At 35.9% G+C, this 21154-nt stretch overlaps 1 protein-coding gene across 1 annotated transcript in view; it reads left to right on the top strand.

The window, feature by feature from the left end:
• The window catches only part of LOC148758806 (DNA primase large subunit-like), a 160464-nt gene that overhangs the window by 7100 nt on the left and 132210 nt on the right, over positions 1-21154 (top strand). Inside the window, exon 2 of the mRNA XM_088796328.1 lies at positions 15015-15258. Coding sequence (XP_088652454.1) covers positions 15015-15258 — 244 coding nt within the window. The remainder of the gene's footprint in view (positions 1-15014; positions 15259-21154) is intronic.

Raw genomic sequence — 21154 nt, 5'->3', positions numbered from 1 at the left:
TCTTGATAAATTTAAGAAAATTGAAATCATCCCAATTGTCTTCTCTGACCACAGTGCTGTGAAATTAGAAATGAACTACAGGAAAAAAAAAACAAAACTGGAAGAAACACCAATTCATGGAGACTGAATAACATGATACTAAATAATGAATGTGTCAACCATGAGATCAAGGAAGAAATTAAAAGATATCTCGAGACAAACAGAAATGAAAACATGGCGACCCAAAATCTATGGGATACAGCGAAAGCAGTCCTAAGAGGGAAATTCATAGCATTGCAGGACTACCCCAAGAAATAAGAAAACTCACTAACCAACAGTTTATCATCACACTTATGGGATCTGGAAAAAGAACAGCAAAATAAGCCCAAAGGCAGTACAAGGAAGGAGATAATAAAGATCAGAGCGGAAATAAATGAAATAGAAATCAGAAAAATAATGCAAAAGAACAATGAATCCAAAAGTTGCTTTTTAGAGAAGATAAAATCGACAAACCTTTAGCCAGACTCATAAAAAACAAAAACAAAACAAAAAAAAAGGGAGAGAGAGAGAGGACCCAAATTAAAAAAAAATCAGAAATGAAAGAGGAGAAGTGACAACAGACATCACAGAAATACAAAAAAAAATTAAGAAAATACTATAAGCAACTGTATGCCAACAAATTTGACAATCTGGAAGAAATAGACAATTTTCTAGACGCATGCAACCTTCCAAGGCTAACTCAAGAAGAAATGGAAATCCTGAATAGACTGATTACCACCAGGGAAATTGAATCAGTAACCAAAAATCTCCCAACAAACAAAAGCCCTGGACCAGATGGCTTTACAGGTGAATTTTACAAAACATTCATAAAAGAATTATCACCTTTTCTCCTCAAGCTCTTCCAAAAAATCCAGAAGGAGGGAAGGCTTTCAAATACTTTTTATGAGGCCACTATCACCCTGATCCCAAAATCAAAGATACCACAAAAAAAGAAAACTACAGGTCGATATCTCTAATGAACATAGATGCAAAAACCCTCAACAAAATATTAGCGAGCAGAATTCAGCAATACATTAAAAAGATCATACGCCATGATCAAGTGAGATTGATTCCTGGTATGCAAGGGTGGTTCAACATCCACAAATGAATTAGTGTGATACACCATATTAACAAAATGAAAAATAAAAATCACATGGTCATATCAATAGATGCAGAAAAAGCATTTGACAAAATCCAGCAGCCACTTATGATAAAAACCCTTAAGAAAGTGGGAATAGAGGGATCATATCTCAATATAATAAAGGCTATATATGATAAACCCACAGCTGACATCATACTCACTGGGGAAAAGCTAAAACCATTCCCCTTAAGATCAGGAACAAGGCAAGGTTTCTCACTTTCTCCACTTCAATTCAACATAGTACTGGAAGTTCTAGCCACCCGAATCAGACAATAAAAAGAAAAGAAATAAAAGGCATCCAAATTGGTAAGGAGGAAGTAAAATTGTCATTATATGCAGATGACATGATACAATATATAGAGAACCCCAAAGACTCCACCAAGAAACTATTAGAGCTGATAAATGAATTTAGTAAAGTAGCTGGATACAAAATTAATATTCAGAAATCAGTTGCATTTGTATTTACCAATAATAAAATATCAGATGGAGAAATTAGGAAAACAATCCCACTTATAATTGCTTCAAAGTCTATAAAATACCTGGGAATAAATTTAACCAAAGAAGTAAAAGATCTGTACTCAGAAAATTATAAGACACTGAAGAAAGAAATGAAAGAAGATACAAATAGATGGAAACACATACCATGTTCATGGACAGGAAGAATTGATATAGTTAAAATGTCCATACTGCCTAAGGCAATATACATATTCAACGCAATTCCCATCAAATTACCAAGGCCATTTTTCACAGAAATAGAATATATAATCCTAAAATTTATATGGAACCATAAAAGACCCCGGATAACCTTGGCAATCTTGAGAAATAAGAACAAAGTGGGAGATATAACGATACCTGACATCAAATTGTACAACAAGGCTACAGTATTCAAAACAGCATGGTACTGGTATAAAAACAGACACATAGATCAATGGAACAGAATAGAGAGCCCCGAAATAAATCCGTGCCTATATGATCATTTAATCTATGACAATGGGAGCAAGAATTCACAGTGGGGTAAAGACAGTCTATTCAATAAATGATACTGGGAAAACTGGACAGACACATGCATAACTGTGAAGCTGGACCACCTCCTCATATCATATACAAAAATAAATTCAAAATGGCTTAAAGACTTAACTGTAAGATCTGAAACTATAAAATTCCTAAAAGAAAATATAGGAAGAAACTTCACAGACATTACCCAGAGTAAGATTTTTACTGATATATCCCCTCACGCAAGGGAAGTAAGAGAAAAAATAAACATGTGGGATTACATCAAACTAAAATGTTTTTTTCACAGCAAAGGAAACCATCAATAAAACAAAAAGGGATCCTACTGAATGGGAAAATATATTTGCCAATGATATATCTGATAAAGGGCTAATATCCGAAATTTACAAAGAACTCACTCAAGTCAACTCAAAAAAAAAAAAAAAAACAACAACCCAGTTAAAAAATGGGCAGAGGACATGAAGAGACATTTTTCTAAAAAGGACATACAGATGGCAAACAGACATATGAAGAAATGCTGAACCTCACTAACCATCAGAGAAATGCAAATAAAAACCACAATGAGATACCACCTCACCCCAGTCAAAATGGCTATCATCAATAAATCAACAAACAACAAGTGCTGGCGCGGATGTGGAGAAAAGGGAACGCTTGTGCACTGTTGGTGGGATTGCAGATTGGTGCAGCCACTATGGAAAACAGTATGGAGGTATTTTAAAAATCTGAAAATGGAAATAACTTATGATCCAGCAATTCCACTCCTAGGTATCTATCCGGAGAAATCCAAAACTGTAATTCAAAAAAAATTATGCACCCCTGTGTTTATTGCAGCACTATACACAATAGGCAAGACATGGAAACAACTGAAATGCCCATTGGTAGATGACTGGATTAAGAAACTGTGGTACATTTATACAATGAAGTATTTTGCAGCCATAAAGAAGAAAGAAATCTTACCATTTGCAACAACATGGATGGACCTAGAGAACATTATGTTAAGTGAAATAAGATAGACAGAGAAAGACAAATACCATATGATCTCACTTACATGTGGAATCTAAAGAAAAGAATAAATGAATGAACTAATTAGAAACAGTTTCAGAGACACAGAGGAAAAACTGAGGGTTGCTAGATGGGGCGGGTGGGGATAAGGGGGAAAGTGAGGGGATTAGAAAACAGTCAGTAACCACAAGATGGCCATGGGGTTTTGAAAATTAATTTGGGGAATGTAATAAATAATGTTGTAAAGATTTTGTAGGGTATCCGATGGACAGGTATGTCGTTAGGGAGACAACCTCAGGGAAGATGTAGATGCCTAATGACTTCACTGAAATGGAAATGTAATGGCTGTGTGCGATGTCAGAGGGTTAGTGGATGGGGGTAGGGGGGTTGACACAGTGTGAGGGATATAAATGATAAATGTCTAACTATGACATTGTTTTGTGCAACTGAAACTAAAAAAAAAAAATTAAAAAAAAAAGAAGTGTCTCGATGCTGATGGTAACCACTTTGAGCACCTCTTGTAATTGCAAAAGTCAAACGTGACTTGTATTCATCTTTTGTTAATGGTATATATTGAGTATTACAATTTTAATAGTTTTTTCCTTTCTTAAAATATGTATACATTTTTGGCACCCTCTGTTGTATAATTCATTAAATATATATATTTATTATTTATTACAGATCTAATGCAAAAAAAAAAGAAAAAAAGAATGGAGGCAGAATGGGTTCAAAGGCAGAAAAAATAGTAACAAAAAAGCAGTTAAGGGAGAGATGGAGATACAGAGTAGGGGAAGGTGAAATAAATAAGGTTCAAAGGATGGTGAGGAAGGGAGAGATGGATCCTCTATCCGGTGTTCTTCTAAAATTGCATTGTGGCCACTGTGTCTGTGTATGTTGAAGGTGAAATCCCAGTCATGTAGGGCAGGCCCAGTGGGTGTTAGTGCTTTGCAGTTCCTGAAGGAGAATGGGCAAACAGTGATGTTCGTCCTGTCACTTTTGTAGAGTTACAAACTAATGAGGTGACTCGTCAAATTACTGCACCTTCTTTTCCTCTGAAAAAATTAAGTATACACTTCAGTAAGAGAATTTCTTTGTGATGCTAATAGTTTATTGCATACGTGAAAAGTTGAATTTTCCATATTTCATTCAAGATATGAGAGAAAGAAAAACTTAAGCTAAACATTTTTAAAGATGCAAGTAGAGCTGCTTTGGATAGCACTTATCCTGGAGCACTTGTTTTGAGACATGCTGTTTTTCTGGAGAAGTACTATCATCGATCATGTAACATTTAAAAACTGTAAAGAAGGCCTACCATAAACTGGAGTTATTCTGGAGTCGGTTACCAGTTAGAAGACTTTGATGTGGGATAGAGGGAGAGACTGAGACTCTGGCTGGAGCTGTAGATGTGAATTTTACCAAAGAGGGCAGACAGGGTTCTGTTTAAAGAGGCTCCTTGTGCATTAAAGCAGATTCTGTCTAGGGCTGGCCTTTCCTGTCTAAGTGAAGGTCAGGTGTGGAGGAGAGACTGCCAATCTGTTATCATTTAGTGGTTTCCTAGCATGGTGTTGGATGCTTGTTACAGGGTAAGAATGGTGTCTTTCAAATCCCTTTTGATTTGTATTTTTATGTTGGGGCAACTTTACCTAATATATCGCTCTGTTGTGGGAATGCAGGAATTTAATCAGTATGAAATCTTGGAATGTGCAAGTCTCAGAATAACTAATTAAGAATAAATAGGCAGATGTGACAATTTGGCCTTACTAGTCTATTAGACTGAATGTAAAAAGGAATAGCGGAAGAAAAATTATTTTGCTTAAAATAAAATCATGTTTTAAAGTTTGCTTTGGAGACAGGGAAGCAATTGCATTGTAAGTATATGTAATTATCTGCCTTCCTTTCCAACCTTTTGGGATCAAATTGGTTTTCTCCAAGAGAGGCAATTATATGCAGGATGCCACTTTTTGTTGAATTACTGTGCGTTGTATGCAGTGCATTCCACAAACCTGAAATCATAGATGCGCTGCTATGATTTATAATACCCATTAATTACAGCTTTGTATTAAAGGCTTTTCGTTTTCTGCTTCAGTAAACCTAAATTCTCCTTTTGAAGAAGAATTGCTTACATTAGGTCTTATGCTAAATAGTGAAACTTCTGTCTTTTAGAATGTCATCTGAGGTACTTGATGCTGTGAGAACTTCTCAGTTGGCTTTCAATGTGCAATGCAGAAGCTGTTTAACTTTGTAGGGTGATAACTGGAAGAGATACTGGTCTTGTGACAAGGAGGTGGCCCACAACTCGGTTCAAAAGGAAAAACTGCAAAACATTAATCAAAAAGTGTTTATCCACCAGATGTTTATCATCTTTATAACATCATGCCAGGCTTTGTACTACATCCGGCATAGGCTCTTTGCAGCTAGCTCAGTGGTTCTCAGCCCCAGCTGTTCTTTAGATTCAAGTGGGAACTTAAAAAAAAAGCTCTGTCCGCCAATGAAATACTGGACAGGGATGATTTTAAAGGACTCCATGTTGAATCTAATGTGTAGCCGAGCATGAAAACACAGTCTAGTTAGTACTGTTTGGTAGCTTTTCACTTGAAAAGTTAGATTTTTTTTTCCTTTGCTTTTGGCTTCATATTCCCATATTCCTTCTACAAGCAGAAAATATGATCAAGCAAAACAAATGAACAAAACCAGGTTACATTATTTTCTCTTGGGCTTCTTCCATAGTTCTATTCAGGGGCAAACATTTCCCTGACAACTCCCTTAAGTTTCATAACTTTACTTTTTTTTAACCCATATGAAGAACATCTAGTCTAATATTTCTTTACTAAAGTTGACTGTTTTATAGTCCTGTCTGGCACCTGCTTTTTAGTGAAGCTTTGCCATTTTTTTTCTGTGAATATTTAATATTACATTTTGACCAAGAAAAGTTTTAAAATAAGGATTTATAGTGTTTTTCATTACATCTTTCATGCAAGTTATTCATTAAACTCCATTTTGTTTAACTTTAACACACATGAAGAATTTATAAGTATCATCCATCCTTTTTGTAAGGAAAGGAGACAAAGTAAGTACAGATTCATCTTGTACAGCATTGGGTTGTCCATTTGAGGGGTGGTGTTTGTTATATAATAATCCTATGCTATCTTTTATTTGAATACATTTGGAAATAATAATCTACTTGTGGCAGATGGTCCTAAATGATATTGTAAGAAATTCTGAAGGGAGAATATTAATAATACTAATAACGGTAGTAGCAGGTACAGTTTCTTGAAAGCTTACTGGTGTTTAGCAGGGCTAAGTGCTCCACACACATCAGCTATTTGGAGCCTGACACAGAGGTGTACATGCTGTTATTATCCTGACTTTACAAGAGAGAAGAAAATGGAGACTAGTAGGTGGAAGAGCCCAGATTTGCCTACACCAGAACCTGGTTTTTAACTCACACTGTTCAGGCTTTTCTCCTTCCTCTGTGCATCTCATTGCTGACATTCTAGCGTAGAGCTCCTGTTCACAGCCGCTTTCCTCCCAGAGCAACTCATTGACTTGATTTGCCTCAGCTTCTTTTTTTTCTTTCCTTCTTGAGCATCAACCCAGCCTTGAGCATCAGACAGCAACCTGCTATTGGCATCCTTTTGTCACATATAGTGCACTGGGCACTCAGGAATGAAGGCATTTTGGGGGATTTGACATAATGATGGGGACCCCAGAATGGCCTGTGGAAACTAAGACATTTCCCTTACAGGTGTAAATACAGTTTGTTTGGCGACTGTATTCTTTTCTTTTTTTTCCTTGCTAACAGCTTTATAGAGATATAATTCATATGTCATATAATTCAACCATATAAAATATATAATTTAGTGATTTTTAGTATATTCATAAAGTTGTGTAACCATCAATCACCTCCATCAATTTTAGAACATGTTCGTCTCCCCAATAAAGAAACCCTATTATGTTCAGGGTTTCCCCCTCAATCAACCTATGTCTTTACTCTATGGATTTGCTTATATTGGGTATTTTATGTAAATGGAATTTTATAATATGTGGTCTTTGTGACTGGCTTCTTTCACGTAGACTAATATTTTCATGGTTCATGCATGCTGTAGCTTGTGTCAGTACTTTATTCCTCTTTAATGCCTAAAAGCATTCCATTGTATGGATATAACAGATTGGTGATTGGATTGTGGCTTCTCCATCTTTATCCTCTGACTCCTAACATAATTTTGGCTGCTACAGCCAAAGCCATGCCTCTCAGTAACACATGAGGGGACAGACCCAGTTGCACAACGAGGTAGGAGTAAAATGGAGCCATTCGTTCTTTTGTGCATTTATCACATTTTTATTGAATGTCTAATGTGTGCACAGCATTGTGCTAGATTTTATAGTATGTGTAAACACGTAAAAAAAATGGCATAATATGTGACCTATGCTGTAAATGTGTTATAAGCAAAATCAGGTTCAGAGGAAGGAAAAATTGTTTTTTGTTTGTGCTTTGTGGCTGCCAGTTCTCCTGGCTCCTAGGTCAGTGGGTCTGGTTTTTGTTGTTGTTGTTGTTGTTATCATTTCCTTACCTCTCAATGAAGTGACATTGGTTCTCATAGATATGAGCTGTATTCAACAAATTCATCTTCCCCAACCCCATAAATTGAAATATTAAAACATGAGTCTGAGTCAGTTTGGAAGTTTTCTAATTTAAAACTAATAAATATTAAAATTTGATTATGAAAGTTATGGGTCATAATGGATCTAAAAACTTAGAGTATCAGTTAGTAGTACCAAGTTATACAGAAATGTTCAGAAATGGTAAAGTACATTCAGACACCAGAAGTGCACAGTGATAACATCCTTTTCAATTCAGTTAGAATTCAAGGTAAAGGCAGGTTTAATGGATGGGAAACCTTGTAGCTTCTGCACACCCTGGTAAGCATTGCATAAATGCCAGTTGTAGCCACTTGAGTGAACTACAGATCCACAAGGAAAATTCTCTTTAGGAGGTTTTGAAATGCCACTCATCTGCTTCGGTTAGATTTTATATTAATAGCTAGCATGTCATATTTTTCTGTTTGTTAATGTTATCTAATATGATATCACATAAAAATATTTACAATGTCACTGTCATTATATTTGTAATATAGCAAATTTTGTGAGTGAGTTGGATTTTAAGACTTTTGTAAAATTTAATTCCTAGTTTTTGAAAATATGTTACATATTAGAAATAGTACTGAAGAGATATAGTTTGGAGCATATGTATTCATTTAACAGTAGTATAAAGATATTTTCAGGATCAATAGCATCAAATACAAAAATGTATCTGTACTTGAAATCCAAAGAAAATAGCCTTTCTTCCACTCTTCAAAGGAAACTAAGATGCCTGCCATTTGTATAGCATTTGTTGTTTAACATTTTTTAAATTAGAGTTTATTTTTATACTACTGTGACATGTAATTTTTTCATATTCACATGTCTCTAAGCTGTATGCTCTTACTAATACCAAAAACAACAACAATACATAATAACGTGTAGTTAAATAGTAAATGACTATAGATTTTTAAGGAAGAATACTAGACAGGAAACTATAGCAGTGATAGCAGCGATAGGGCATTGGAGACTCGAGTGAGGAAAGAATATTTGTTGAAAAGCAGATAATAACTTCTGTGGAAGAAATCAGCATAAAACAAGTAGTGTGTATATGTGATTATAGGCAGCATTTTCTAAGGTACTATAAACCCCATTTGTGTTGTAAGCTGTTTGTGTCTTAGATGGCAAAATATTCCTTGTTCATAGCCATGACGTTGAACATGTTTCTTCCCCCTTCCCACCCCCATATCAAATACTGCTTGAGTTAGAAATGGACATGTTGAAAAAAGTGTTTTTTCTGGTTTGGACAGTTGAGGACAGAAATAAGAGACGGAAAGATTAATTTGGAAACTATTGAACTAGTTTAGGTGGGAAATTCAGAAGACTTCTTGGATAGCCAAGGTGAGCAGAAAAAGAATGGTAAGAACGTCTGCATGAATGTGAATAGGTAAGGTTAATAGAGAGAAAAAGTAAAATGGAAATTTAGGTATTGATGTTTGATGACTGAAAGTTTGGGGTCCTATTGACAAAAAAAATCAGAATTTCCGTTTTAATTTAGGGAAAATGATGAATATGGTTTCAGTATGGTCATTTTGAATGCAGATGGATGATTTGGGTGGAGATGTCCAGAAAAAGTTATACATCTGAGTCTGTATCTTAGAAAAGTTAGGGCTAGAATTATTTGAAGATCAAATATGGAGAGATGATACTTCACACTTTGTTTGGATATGAGTAAGAAAAAGAAATATATAAATCAGAGATTGAGAAGAGAAGGAAATCCAGGAGGGAGCCCAATTAATAGACATTGCTGATCAGCAGAGTCACATCCTTTAGAAGATTGAGGAAGATAGGGAAGGAAAAGGTGTTGGAGGCATTATTAGTCTGCTGGTATGTGCAAATGCCAAATCCAAAGGAACTGAGGTGTAAATGTGAGCATTATTGGGATTTCTTTTAAACAGGAGAAATAATGTTTCTATAAAGAGAAAAGAGGAAACAATAGAACCATGAAAGGTTTAAAGTGCGCATGAGAGCAAATCATCTCAAAGCTGCAGAGCAAAGGTTCTTGATTGAAGTGAGATGTGAGGGGCATACTGAGGATAACATCAAGGGACAGGAGAAAACACCATCCTTGTCAAGGAAATTAAGTGTATCTTTCACGGACTTAAGAGGGAAGCAAGAGAAGGACGTGCCAAACACAGACTATTTCTGAGGAGTGACTGAGGACCAACCAGCATCAGATGGACTCCTCGATCCTCTTAGGAAATTAGTTTTTTTTCTGTTGTTGTTGTTTTATAAGACATGTTGGATGATTCCAGATTATTTATTTTTAAAACTATGGCTTTGATTAAAGCCTCAGGATATGACACAATACAGTCTTTCATTAAAATGTTTAAACAGCAGCAGCAGTGAAAGGAAATGCTAGAAGCATAAACAATATATCTTATCAACTTATCAGTGGCTTTGTTTTAAAAGGGACACACATGTGCTTACCTATATATCTTGTGAGAAAGAAATTGCATTTAAAAAATTATATGGCGAACATGAAAATGCACTAATCGCAAGTGATATGTGTTTTTTAGAAAAACCACCCAAACCAAAATTTATGACTCTCTCAAGATCAACCAGAAGCTAGGATTTTTTATTAGTGATGCAGGAAAGATTAAAGGATCACTGGTCAAGGCATTGTCAATATTGACGTTTAATTCAGTGTAGGTTAGGACAGTCTGTGGGCCTCGGAAGCAAAAGAAGGCAGAGACTCGTTCACCTAGAAGAGAATGGGAATGGTGAAGGAAATGCCATTTGTTGTATTGCAACTGGGAGAGGAAGTGGTGGTGTATTTTACCATCATTAATCACTAGACTTGGTATTTCATCTAACAGAAGTACCTTTGTGATCAAGTGAAATATTTATTTTCTTGGCAATGTAAGGATCCATAATGCAGGGAAATGTGAGCCAGTATTGGTCTAAACTAAAGGCACAAGGAGATAATTTCATTGTGATGTAGAAGCAGTAAAAAAGTAAATAACTGACCTGTGTTTGGTGCTAAATGATTAAGGTATTAAGTAGTTTTTATATCATTAAAATAGTACAAGACTTTGTATCATTTTGTTCATCGATTGAATAGTACCATATGCTATTTCAAATACTTGATAGTTGGTTTCTCTTAATAGTTGAAATTCATTTACTTCATTCTGCTTGTTCACAAATATCATTTGACCTTCCTTGAGCTTTATAGATTTAAAAGCTTTAGAAAATGGAAAATTAAAATCGTGCTGTTCACTTGCATGATTGCACACAATCTCTTTATAAGTGATTGTAAAACCTGATGCATGATAGTATTTACACAGACGTTCAGAAAGTAAATAATAGTGGTAGGGATTGTTATAGGGATTATGCTGTCATTAGTTGTCGTAGTTGCTTTTTAATCCCTGGAATAAGTAGTAGTGTCAACTGAAAGCAGTTTGTTTGGAATGAAAAAAAACCGCCATGGTTTCTTGTCACACTGAGAAAAAAATATATCTATCCCAACTCCTAACCTGTCTGTCTGTTCAGTTTCATCTTGTAAAACTACTTTTTGCTCACTCTTCTCTAAACATACCTTGTCTTTCTTGTTTCAGGGCCTTTGCGTTTGTTCTTCCTTCACCATGGACTGACTACTCTTTTTGCAGTTTTTTTGTGGTCTCTTGAAGACTTCATTTTAGGACCTTAGAATTTTTTTTCCCTCATCCTGGAATGCTTCCCCTCAGATAGTTATATGTTTGCGTCCTCACTTTATTCATGTCTCTCTCCTCTAATGTCATTTTCTAAGAGAAAAATTTCCTGTCTGAAAGAGCCTTGCCCTCCCAAACCTTCCTTATCATGCCCTCTCCATGTTGTCTTCATTTTAGCACTTAATTTTACCTAACATTGCATTTTGTATTTGTTTACTGTCTCCACCACTAGAAAGCAAGGATTTTTTTCCTTGTTTACATTTCCATCCTTAGCATCTAGAATGGTGATTGTCTGGGAAAGGTGGGGGAAAGGGTGTTGGTACTCAAATAAGTATTGATGAATATGATAAATACTTGTCTAAGTTGTGAAGACAAGTTATTATGGAGCTGGTACTTTGGAGATATTTGAATAGTGGGTTAGCGGTATGGGGTGGATGGTAGAGGGATAAATAAATATTCACTGTGGAGGTCCAGATTCTGTGACCATGTGACACAGGCTGGGAAATCATAGTTTCACATCCCGCAGGCCACAATGGTTAGTCTGGGTCATCTGGGCCCGGACTGAGCTGATGGGCAGTGTACCTGGTTCTATTCTGTGAGGTCTTGCCATTCCCCTGTTTACTGTAAGTCTTCTTTCGATTCTGTGAGTCACTCCAGACTGGACTCCTTTTAACAATTGCTGTTTCCCCCCTTGGGCAGTTAAAGCTTTGTGTCTGTTCCTTGCCCGGTAAGGATTCTGCCTAATGCAGGTGGGCAGAGACAGATCATGTGAATTAGTTCAGATGTTTCTAACTATTATCACTAGATCTGAGCTGGAGGTATGGGTCTATTGAAAGGGCTGATGACTATACTCTGCATTTTCTTGTCCTTTTTGTTTTAGGTCCCCACGGCCAAGTAGAAGATAGGGGAAAAATTTACATCTATATTTTAAAAACTCTTAGATTATAGGAAATATGAATGTCTGTACATGTCCTCATATGGCGAGAGGATTATTTATGCTTTTATTCACTAGGTATTTAATGAGTGCTTATCATGTGCAGGTTATTTTCCTTACATGCAAAGGTTAATTAATTCATTTGTCATTCATTTATTGAGTGAAGATTCTATGCTGTGCTTTATGGGGGCAGAGATGAACAAGCCCTGCCCTCTGCCCTAAAGGAGTTTGCTGTGCAGGAGAGGGAGAGTGACAAGCAAACAGACGTGTGCAAAGCAGTGTGGAGTGTGTACTATAGGGACACCAGGCAGGTAGTCATCAATTGTAAGGTTTCAGCGTGGGACAGATAGGAGACATTTCCCAGAAGGCTATTGAGGAATAGAAAGATGAATAATAGGTGTTTGCCAGAGACAGGTCTGAAGTGTGTAGAAGGGCAACTGGAATTACAAAGAGCAGAGGCATGGAACTATTACACCAATGGGAAGAGCTGCTATTCAGAATGTCTGGAGCACACAGCCTAAGGGGAGGAAGGGTTGGGAGAGGGATGGGACTGAAGAGGAGGTGGAAAGAGGCAGAACAGACCAAGAGCTGGGACTATATCCTGAAGGCAGGAAAGAGTCACAAGATTTATTTGAGGGCATAGCAGAACAGATGTGTATTTAATTAGCAGGATCCCTGGCGTGACAAATATTTCTGTGGTTGCTTATTTATACAAAAGTTACTGGAGCCATAATCTCGTCTTTCCCCCACATGGAGTACACATTTGGTTTCTTGTGTGAAGCATAAAGATTTTATTCATATTCCCCAAATAAAGCAGTTCAGAAAAACTCGTGTGCTTGAGTGACAAATGCATTTAATGTTTATTTTTAGTGACTTTTATTTAGCCCATGAATTTTACAGACACTTATGCATCAGAAAAATAGTTTAAAAGATCACTAGTCAAGTTCTAACAACTCCCCTAGAAAATTACGAGACATGTCTTCTAATAAGCTTGTTTAATATTAAATTTTAGTTGGAACAAGCACTCAACTTGGTTTTGAATCAGTGTCTTCAAGTCTACCCTCTTTTATAGAGTATTCATGTAGTAAAGATAGGCAAGAAGGTGGAAACTAGCATAATAAAAGAGACATATATCTAACATGTATTTTAAGGTGTTTGTGTGTTTGTAAATGTGTATATATATATATATATATATATATATATATATATATACTTGTATTATATATATATATACACATGATTATGTATATATAGGAATATATATATATATGTACATACATACATATATACATACATAAATACATACAGAGGGTGCCCAAAACATGTATACACATTTTAAGAAAGGAAAAAACTGTATTAAAATTGTAATACTCAATATATACTGATAACAAAAGATAAATTCAAGTCATCTTTGACTTCTGCAATTACAAGAGGTGCTCAAAATGGTTACCATCAGTGTAATCTTAATATAGTTTTTCCTTTCTTAAAGTGTGTATACATTTTTTTGGCACCCTCTGTATACTGCTTTTTAAAGAAGTGTCTACTTTTAGGATAATATTGTGGTAAAAATGTGGCAGTCTATATCATGTTTGGGGCTGAGTGTATTTGATCAATGAAATTTGGAAGTTTCAAGTCATTATTTCTATGGTACTACAAGAATATACTTAGAAACAATGAGAAGTAAACATGTTCGCTAATTTGTGGTACTAAAAACCATATAGCAATGGTTTGATTGTTTTTTTAAGAAGCATATTGGCTCCATTAGGAATTGAAATAATTTGAGAATTCAGTAAATGTAAGGTAAGCCTGTGAATTCTGAGTGAAGCTCAATCAATTTATTTGAAATAATAGAAATCAAAGTAATGCTGAGGGTAGTAGTTGTGGTAGTGGTTACTGGTACTGTCAGGAACCAGTAGCTCTCAGCGCACAGCCCGTTGTTTGGCACAAGACATATTTGCTGAATAAATAATTGAAGGAAAAACTTACATCTATAGGTTTCTTTCATTTATTATTTTTAGTTCTTATAGTAGCCGTGTAAAATAGGAACCAGTCCCCTCATTTTACAGATGAGGAAGGTGAAGCACTAAGGAATTAAATGCTTCCTTCAAGGCTGTAGCCAGTAATGGCTGGGATTTGGATCCAGGCATGTCTGACTTTAAGCTCAGGTTGAGATCATTCACTACTGTGTTCTTTCTACCTGATTTCTCACTTCCCCTTTCAGTCTTACATTAAAACCCTAGTATGTAACCTTGGCTACAGTCAGAGCATACACAGTATTGATTTTATATTGCAGATAGTTAGAAAAGAGAATCCCACTAGAACGAATGGCCAATGATGGTGTGGCGTGTGCTGGTGGTGGTGGTTGGAATCCCCGTAGAACAGATTTCCCAGGGTTATTGCTGCCCCACATTTCCTGTGTGACACCCTCTCCCCATCATCTGCAGTGTAATGTGAACCAGGAGCAGTGGTCCTGAGAAAATTGTAGTTTATTCAGTGTGGCTTCAAAGCTGTGCCTTTTAAACAGCAGAAACTGTGTGGTTAGTTCAAAAGTAGAATGTATGTTTAACTGGGAATTTCGCTGAAAAATTTGTGATTCCATGAATGTTTTTGTGCTTGTCAGACAAGTGACACCTGTTACTACCTCCAGGGGAGGAGTCCAACTTTAGGGAGCATAGCAAAGGGCGTGACAGTGCCTGCCACCAGGAGCCGCAGTCCCAGGGTATCAACCCTCTGCATGGTTTATAGGTATGGAATTCATCAGAAAAGATATGACTCACGCAGACACTACTTTATGGACCAACGCTTTACTCACATAGAAAAGAGGCAGTGCGAGATCAGCTTCAACAGCTGGTTCCCTGTGGCCAGTGAGTCCTGCCCAGCAGCCTGACTGCCCCAGGGATTTGGTCTGTGCCCACCCCTTACCCCCTGTGCTGCCCTCTCTGCCCGGAACAGAGAGCAGTGGGGTCAGCCGGGTGCCACATGACGCAGAGGCTTAAGGAGAACAAAGAAGTACATGTGAAACCCAGAACAGGTAAAGATATTCCCAAACACAGAGATATGGCCGGTCCAGGCTGTGGGAGCTCTGTATCTCTTTGTGAGAAAATCTTCTGGCCCCAACACACATTCTTAGGTGGCTACGCGTCGGGCGACAAGTGCAATGTCTCCCTTTCCCAACAATACTTATGTCGTGCCAGAAAGAGCTCATTCTTGGGAGCTGGGGAAGGGAGTTTGACTCTATTTTACAAATTATTCTTAATTGTTAGTATTAGTCTGACAATTGGATTAGAAGTTTATTTGTATTTTTAAGTGTATGTGGTGCTTTCAAAGTGTTCGGTGATTTATACTCAGTGTTATCAGTTAATCCTTACAGGTAATACTATTTTCTAATATTTTCCCAGTTTCCTGAACTGTAGCACAGAGATGTTATTCTTTCATTCAGTTATTTGGGATTCTGTCAAGATAGGCAATATGGGCTGTTGGCTCTTTCCCCCAAAACTAACCATTTAGAAACTACAGAAGTAAGAGGAAAGCACGGGGCAGAGGAAATAACTGAAATGACTGAACAACTCCAGGGGTGGCTGAGGCTGTGGTGAATTGGTGTCCACGCACTTCAGCCTAGGATACAGGGTGGCCTGAGGAATCAGGAGAACATACATTAAGATTTTTTCCTTTTAAGTTTTGTTTTGACCTGACTTTCTCTTTTTGCCTTGAAATGATAATTGCCTGCCCCTGGGCCACAGAATTTGATGTCAGTGGGGTCCTGTTAGGAGAAGGAAGCCCTGCTGGGGTGCGGCTCTAATGAAAACAGGTGCAGGTTAACCAGCAAACCCAGGGCACTTGTTCCTTCTAGGGTTTGCTGCTTATAACCTGTAGAGGTTGCCTTCTCCCAGCACTGCTGCATTTTTTTAAAATTAATGTTTAAGGGGTGACAATTGTTAGTAAGGTTACATAGATTTCAGGTGTACAATTCTATAATACATCATCTATATGTCACATCGTTTGTTCTACACCCAGAGTCAGTTCTCTTTTCATCACCATATATTGGATCCCCTTTTACCCTCATCTACTACCCCCTGCCTCCTTACCCTCTGGTAACCACTCAACTATTGTCTGTGTGTGTCTATGAGTTTTATTTCTTCATTTGTTTGTCTTGTTCTTTTAAGAGTTTAAAGGCTAATGCCTTCCAGAAGGGTTGCTTGGTGGTAGGCAACAAAAGTGGTCAAGAGTGGTTATGGCCTATGGCTCGTCCCCTCCATCTTCCTCAGATTTATCAGGAGGGATGAGACTAGGACTTGGGTTTGGCTGTTTTACACACAGGTTTCCAGGTCTATTCACCCATATATTTTGGTGAATATAACTGTACAGGCCAAAATAATTTGATGCATGAAGAGTACAACCACTATTGAAAACAGAAAAAGATAAACTGAATAGTATATACTTCATGAAGTACAATCATTAGAGTGGAGGGATCAATGATTTAAAATAAATATAATAAATACCCTCAGTGATAGAGGATAGTAGTAGTGTTAAGTAGGGACAAATAGTCATAAAATGAACAAAAGGGGAATATTAGATATGATAAATATAGTAGTTGAAGTAAAGAACTGAATAAATCAGATAACTAGGATAAATATAAGTGATAAATGAATTAATGAACTTCATCATGTTGAATTCCGAAGGCCGAGGAAAAGTAGAGAGAAAATATCAAGAAGGCTAAGAGATATGGAGGAGACAAAGAGTAGTGTCACTCTTCACATGATAGAATTTCCAGAAGGGAGAGAAGAAATTGGAGGAGAGAGAAGAATTCAAAGAAATAGTGATGGTAAATTACTCAGAATTAAGAAAGAACAGAGACTTCTCATTGAAAGGGCTAATACAATACCAAGGAGGAAAGAGAAGAAAAACCTAAATTTTGGTAGACTTGTGAAATTTAAGAATATCATAGCCAAATAAATTAAAAAATTTTTAGCAAAAGAATAGATTATCCACAAACTAAATGAATCATACTGTTATCTTTTCAGCCATGAGGTTCTCAGGTATTTTGCATATTTGAGGTTAGGGAAATCATCTATATAATATATAATTCAAAACTTGATAAATAAATTCATTCATTCACTTTGTGTTTGATAAAATATTTGTCAATGTAACAAGGGACAAGATCCCCTGGACACAGGACACCAAACGCAAGCTGGTTTTTCCTGTTCTGCTTTTGTGCCTGACTTATATTTACCCCTCAGTTTGTCCATTTTAATCAAACGTAAATGAATACTAGCATGAACTAAAGTCAGTCCTACCAAGATGCTTCAATCATGTTGGAATGAGAATTATCAGTTGACAGAATTTTAAAGTCAAGCATTGAAAAACACGTTTATTTCTCCAAAATGTCCACTGAGTTAAAAAAAAAAAAAGTGACCTTCTTGCTTCAAAAAAAATGTAGGGTGGCTAATCACAACAAATAATTTTATGATTTTGTATAAATATTTGGGAAAATTGTTATTATCTTTTAAAAAGACACATCTCTCTATATTTTTTTTATTTTTATTTTTTTGGTTCTATTTGATCTCATACTGGGGCATGTATTTTTTGAAATGTTTTGGCAGCCATAGATATAAAATGGATACTTTCCTGTTTCTAATAATTGCATGTGACACAAGTGATTTTCAGTTGTTCTTCCTCATGCTCCTAGATTTTAATTATTTAAATGACATATTATTACTATTTGTGTAACAGAAAGAAGTCATATTTATCTTTGGCTCAGAAATTCTCTGTCCAGTAGAAATACAATATGAGACATATGCAATTTTAAAATTTCTGGTATGCACATTTAAAAAAAAGTTTTAGAAGGATGAAAAAGTTTTAGAAGGATAAAATTAATTTTACTGTATTTTATTTAATCAATAGATACAAAATATTACTATTTTCACATGCAATCAATATAAAAAAATTTTAATGAGATATTTTATCCTCTTTTCTCCATACTAAGTCTTTGAAATTTGATGTGTATTCTATAGCATATCTTCATTTGGACTAGCCACATCTTAAGAACTCAACACCACAAGTGGCTAGTAGCCACCATATTGCCAGTGCATCCCTAAAGAAATGATGGATCAATATTCTGAGAATGGTTGGGTGGCTTAAGAGCGTCTTGTGAAGCGTCAATTGTATTAAGGGATCTTAGAACTGGATGATCCTGTAGCAAGTGATACTTGTATCCATTAATTATAACTAATAATGAAAAGGAGCACTAAGACTGAAGACATTATTTGATTACTCTAGTTTTCAGGGTAGAAATTATGTTAAACACAATAATCTGCAGAATGTTCTGAGATTGACTGACTGATTTTTTAGTTTTATTACTTAAGTCCAGATAGTTCTACCTGGATATCTAACAGGCAGTTCAGACTGAACATGGACGAAACTGAATCTCTCTTTCCTTCCGGATTTGGTTCTGCTCATACCAGTGAGTGGCATCTCTGTTCTTTCCTGCCACAGGGGCCCCCAGTTTTTCTTTGACTTCAAGCTAGAATGCTGGTGAAAAGTGACAGTCTGCTGTTGCAAACGTCCAGTTCCCTTAAGTCCTTAGTTGCCCAGACCTTTACTACTTATGATGTATCTTTAATAAAAAATGTCTACTGAGTACTTTTACGGGATGTTAATGTCAATTTTTCTTTTTTCAACTCTGGAGATTTTTGAGAAATAAATGTTTTTCAATGCTTGAGTTTAAAATTCTGTCATCTGTCTGATCATTCTCATGCCAACACTGTTGAAGCATCTTGGTAGGACTGATTTTAGTTCATGCTAGTGTTCATTTACATTTGATTGAAATGAACAAACTGAGGGGCAAATATAAGTCAGGCACAAAAGCAGAACAGGAAAAACCAAAGTTTCCATTTGATGTACTGTGTCCAGGGGATCTTGTGGCCATTCATTCAAAACATTTTATTAGAGAAAGCAAACTTAAAGAAATGTGAGATGCAAATCTTTCCCTCTTCCTGGTTTTATAAGTGTTGATGATTCTTTAGTTGCAACAAAATCCATTTTTATTTAAAGATTTGCTGCTTCAAAATAATGTTGATTGGGGCCTTTCTGTGTGTAATGAGATCTTTTGGAACTAACATTGCCTGACTAACAAAAAAGTGTTTTTGTTTCCTTTCTCTTTTCCTAAAATATGTAATAAAACCTGAAGATGTCAGATATAAAGGATGGCTATTGCTCAGACTTGTCCTTTGCTTGTCTGGTTATCCATCAAGACTATCAACTCAACTGTACGAGAATATGTGAAATAATGTCATCAGAAAGCAATCAGTCAAATGTATATCAAGGTCTTTTAAAAGTCTCAACTAACTGTTCAGACATCAAAGGATGTTTTACAAATATGATATGCTAAAATGCTTACTCTTAGGAGATAAATCTTTGAATATGCTTTATCCCCTCTCTCGATTTCATATTTTGGGACTTTGAGCTAGATGGGGTAGGTGCACTTAATATTATGTCACAGTCATCTAGAATCCACACCCTCAGTAGCTTGCAGGAAAATACTAGCTAGATTGCATTCCATCACTAAAATGCTGGCTCATAATTTCCAGCAGTCAGAACAATAGGCAATTGTTTTAGCCACATTATTTTCTACAAACCTTTTCTGGCTAAACAAGTAAGGATTCTTTGAATTTTCATACAGTCATCTCTTTTTCACAACAGAATTCAGTGATTGTCGCCAACTTTAAATGTAATAGAAAAGGTCATAACCTGAAAGGAAATGAGGAATAAGAAAAATATTTACTTTTCTTAGAAAAATGGAATTTTGCATACAATTTTTAATTTATAAAGTTAGATAAATCAAGAATGAACTGATTTATTCCTTTATATTAATAAATTCAGTGACTTGTGTCTGTGTTCACAAGGGGATTGTATGTTATTTGAAACCTCTGTAAGTTTAGAAATGAGAAGACATCAGTGATTCAGGTTGCTCCTTGTGGTAATTCCTGATTTTCGTGGGGGTGCAGTGGGGGAGCAAGAAAGAAAAGAGGAATTTCGGAACCCTGCTGTGTTTGTTGAAACATTTCAAAATGTATGTATTTCATTTTTCTTCATACTTCTTCAGTTGTATTAAATGAGTTTTGTCTCTAAATTTATGATGATCTAAAATCTTTTAGAAAAAAATGCATCCTATCTGATGTTAGAATGCTGACGTGAAAAGTCCAGTTGGAGTATTTAAATGTCCTTATCACAGTAAAGACATACTCATACTTCTCTAGTTCCTTTTCATTTTGGATGGTTGTTACTGATTTTTATATCTAGTAATGGAAAGTATTTTTTTCTGTTCTGATTTGTTTTAAATACAATCAGAAGTTTTATAATTAATTACAAGGTTCTAGTTTTAGTATTCAAAAGATGCATCTGTGTGTGTAATTGAAAGCAGGTCAAATATTTTAAGAAGCTCCTTTCAGAAGGGCTTAAATATAGAAATTCTTTAGTGGAGGAATGAAATTACATAATAGTCTTATTTATTTATTTTAATTTATTTTAGTCTTATTTATTTTTAAAGGAAAACTGCAGGCAGGACTTCTTCATGAATAGAGAAAATAGCTTATATTTCACCTAATTGAATGCAACCCAAAATGGTGTGGTAGCTGATTATTTCAGGTTAGAGAAATACACTGTGAATGAGATGTGGAAGCACACTGAGCTGTTTTACACTTAACTAGACACATTTTCTACACCTGCAAATGCAGGGTCTCTATCAAGGAAGAAATCAAGGTG

This window comes from Rhinolophus sinicus, chromosome 2, assembly GCF_057876585.1.
Source record: "Rhinolophus sinicus isolate RSI-liver-muscle chromosome 2, RSI-T2T, whole genome shotgun sequence".
Classification (NCBI taxonomy): Eukaryota; Metazoa; Chordata; class Mammalia; order Chiroptera; family Rhinolophidae; genus Rhinolophus; species Rhinolophus sinicus.
This window is presented reverse-complemented; position numbering and strand designations above follow the sequence as displayed.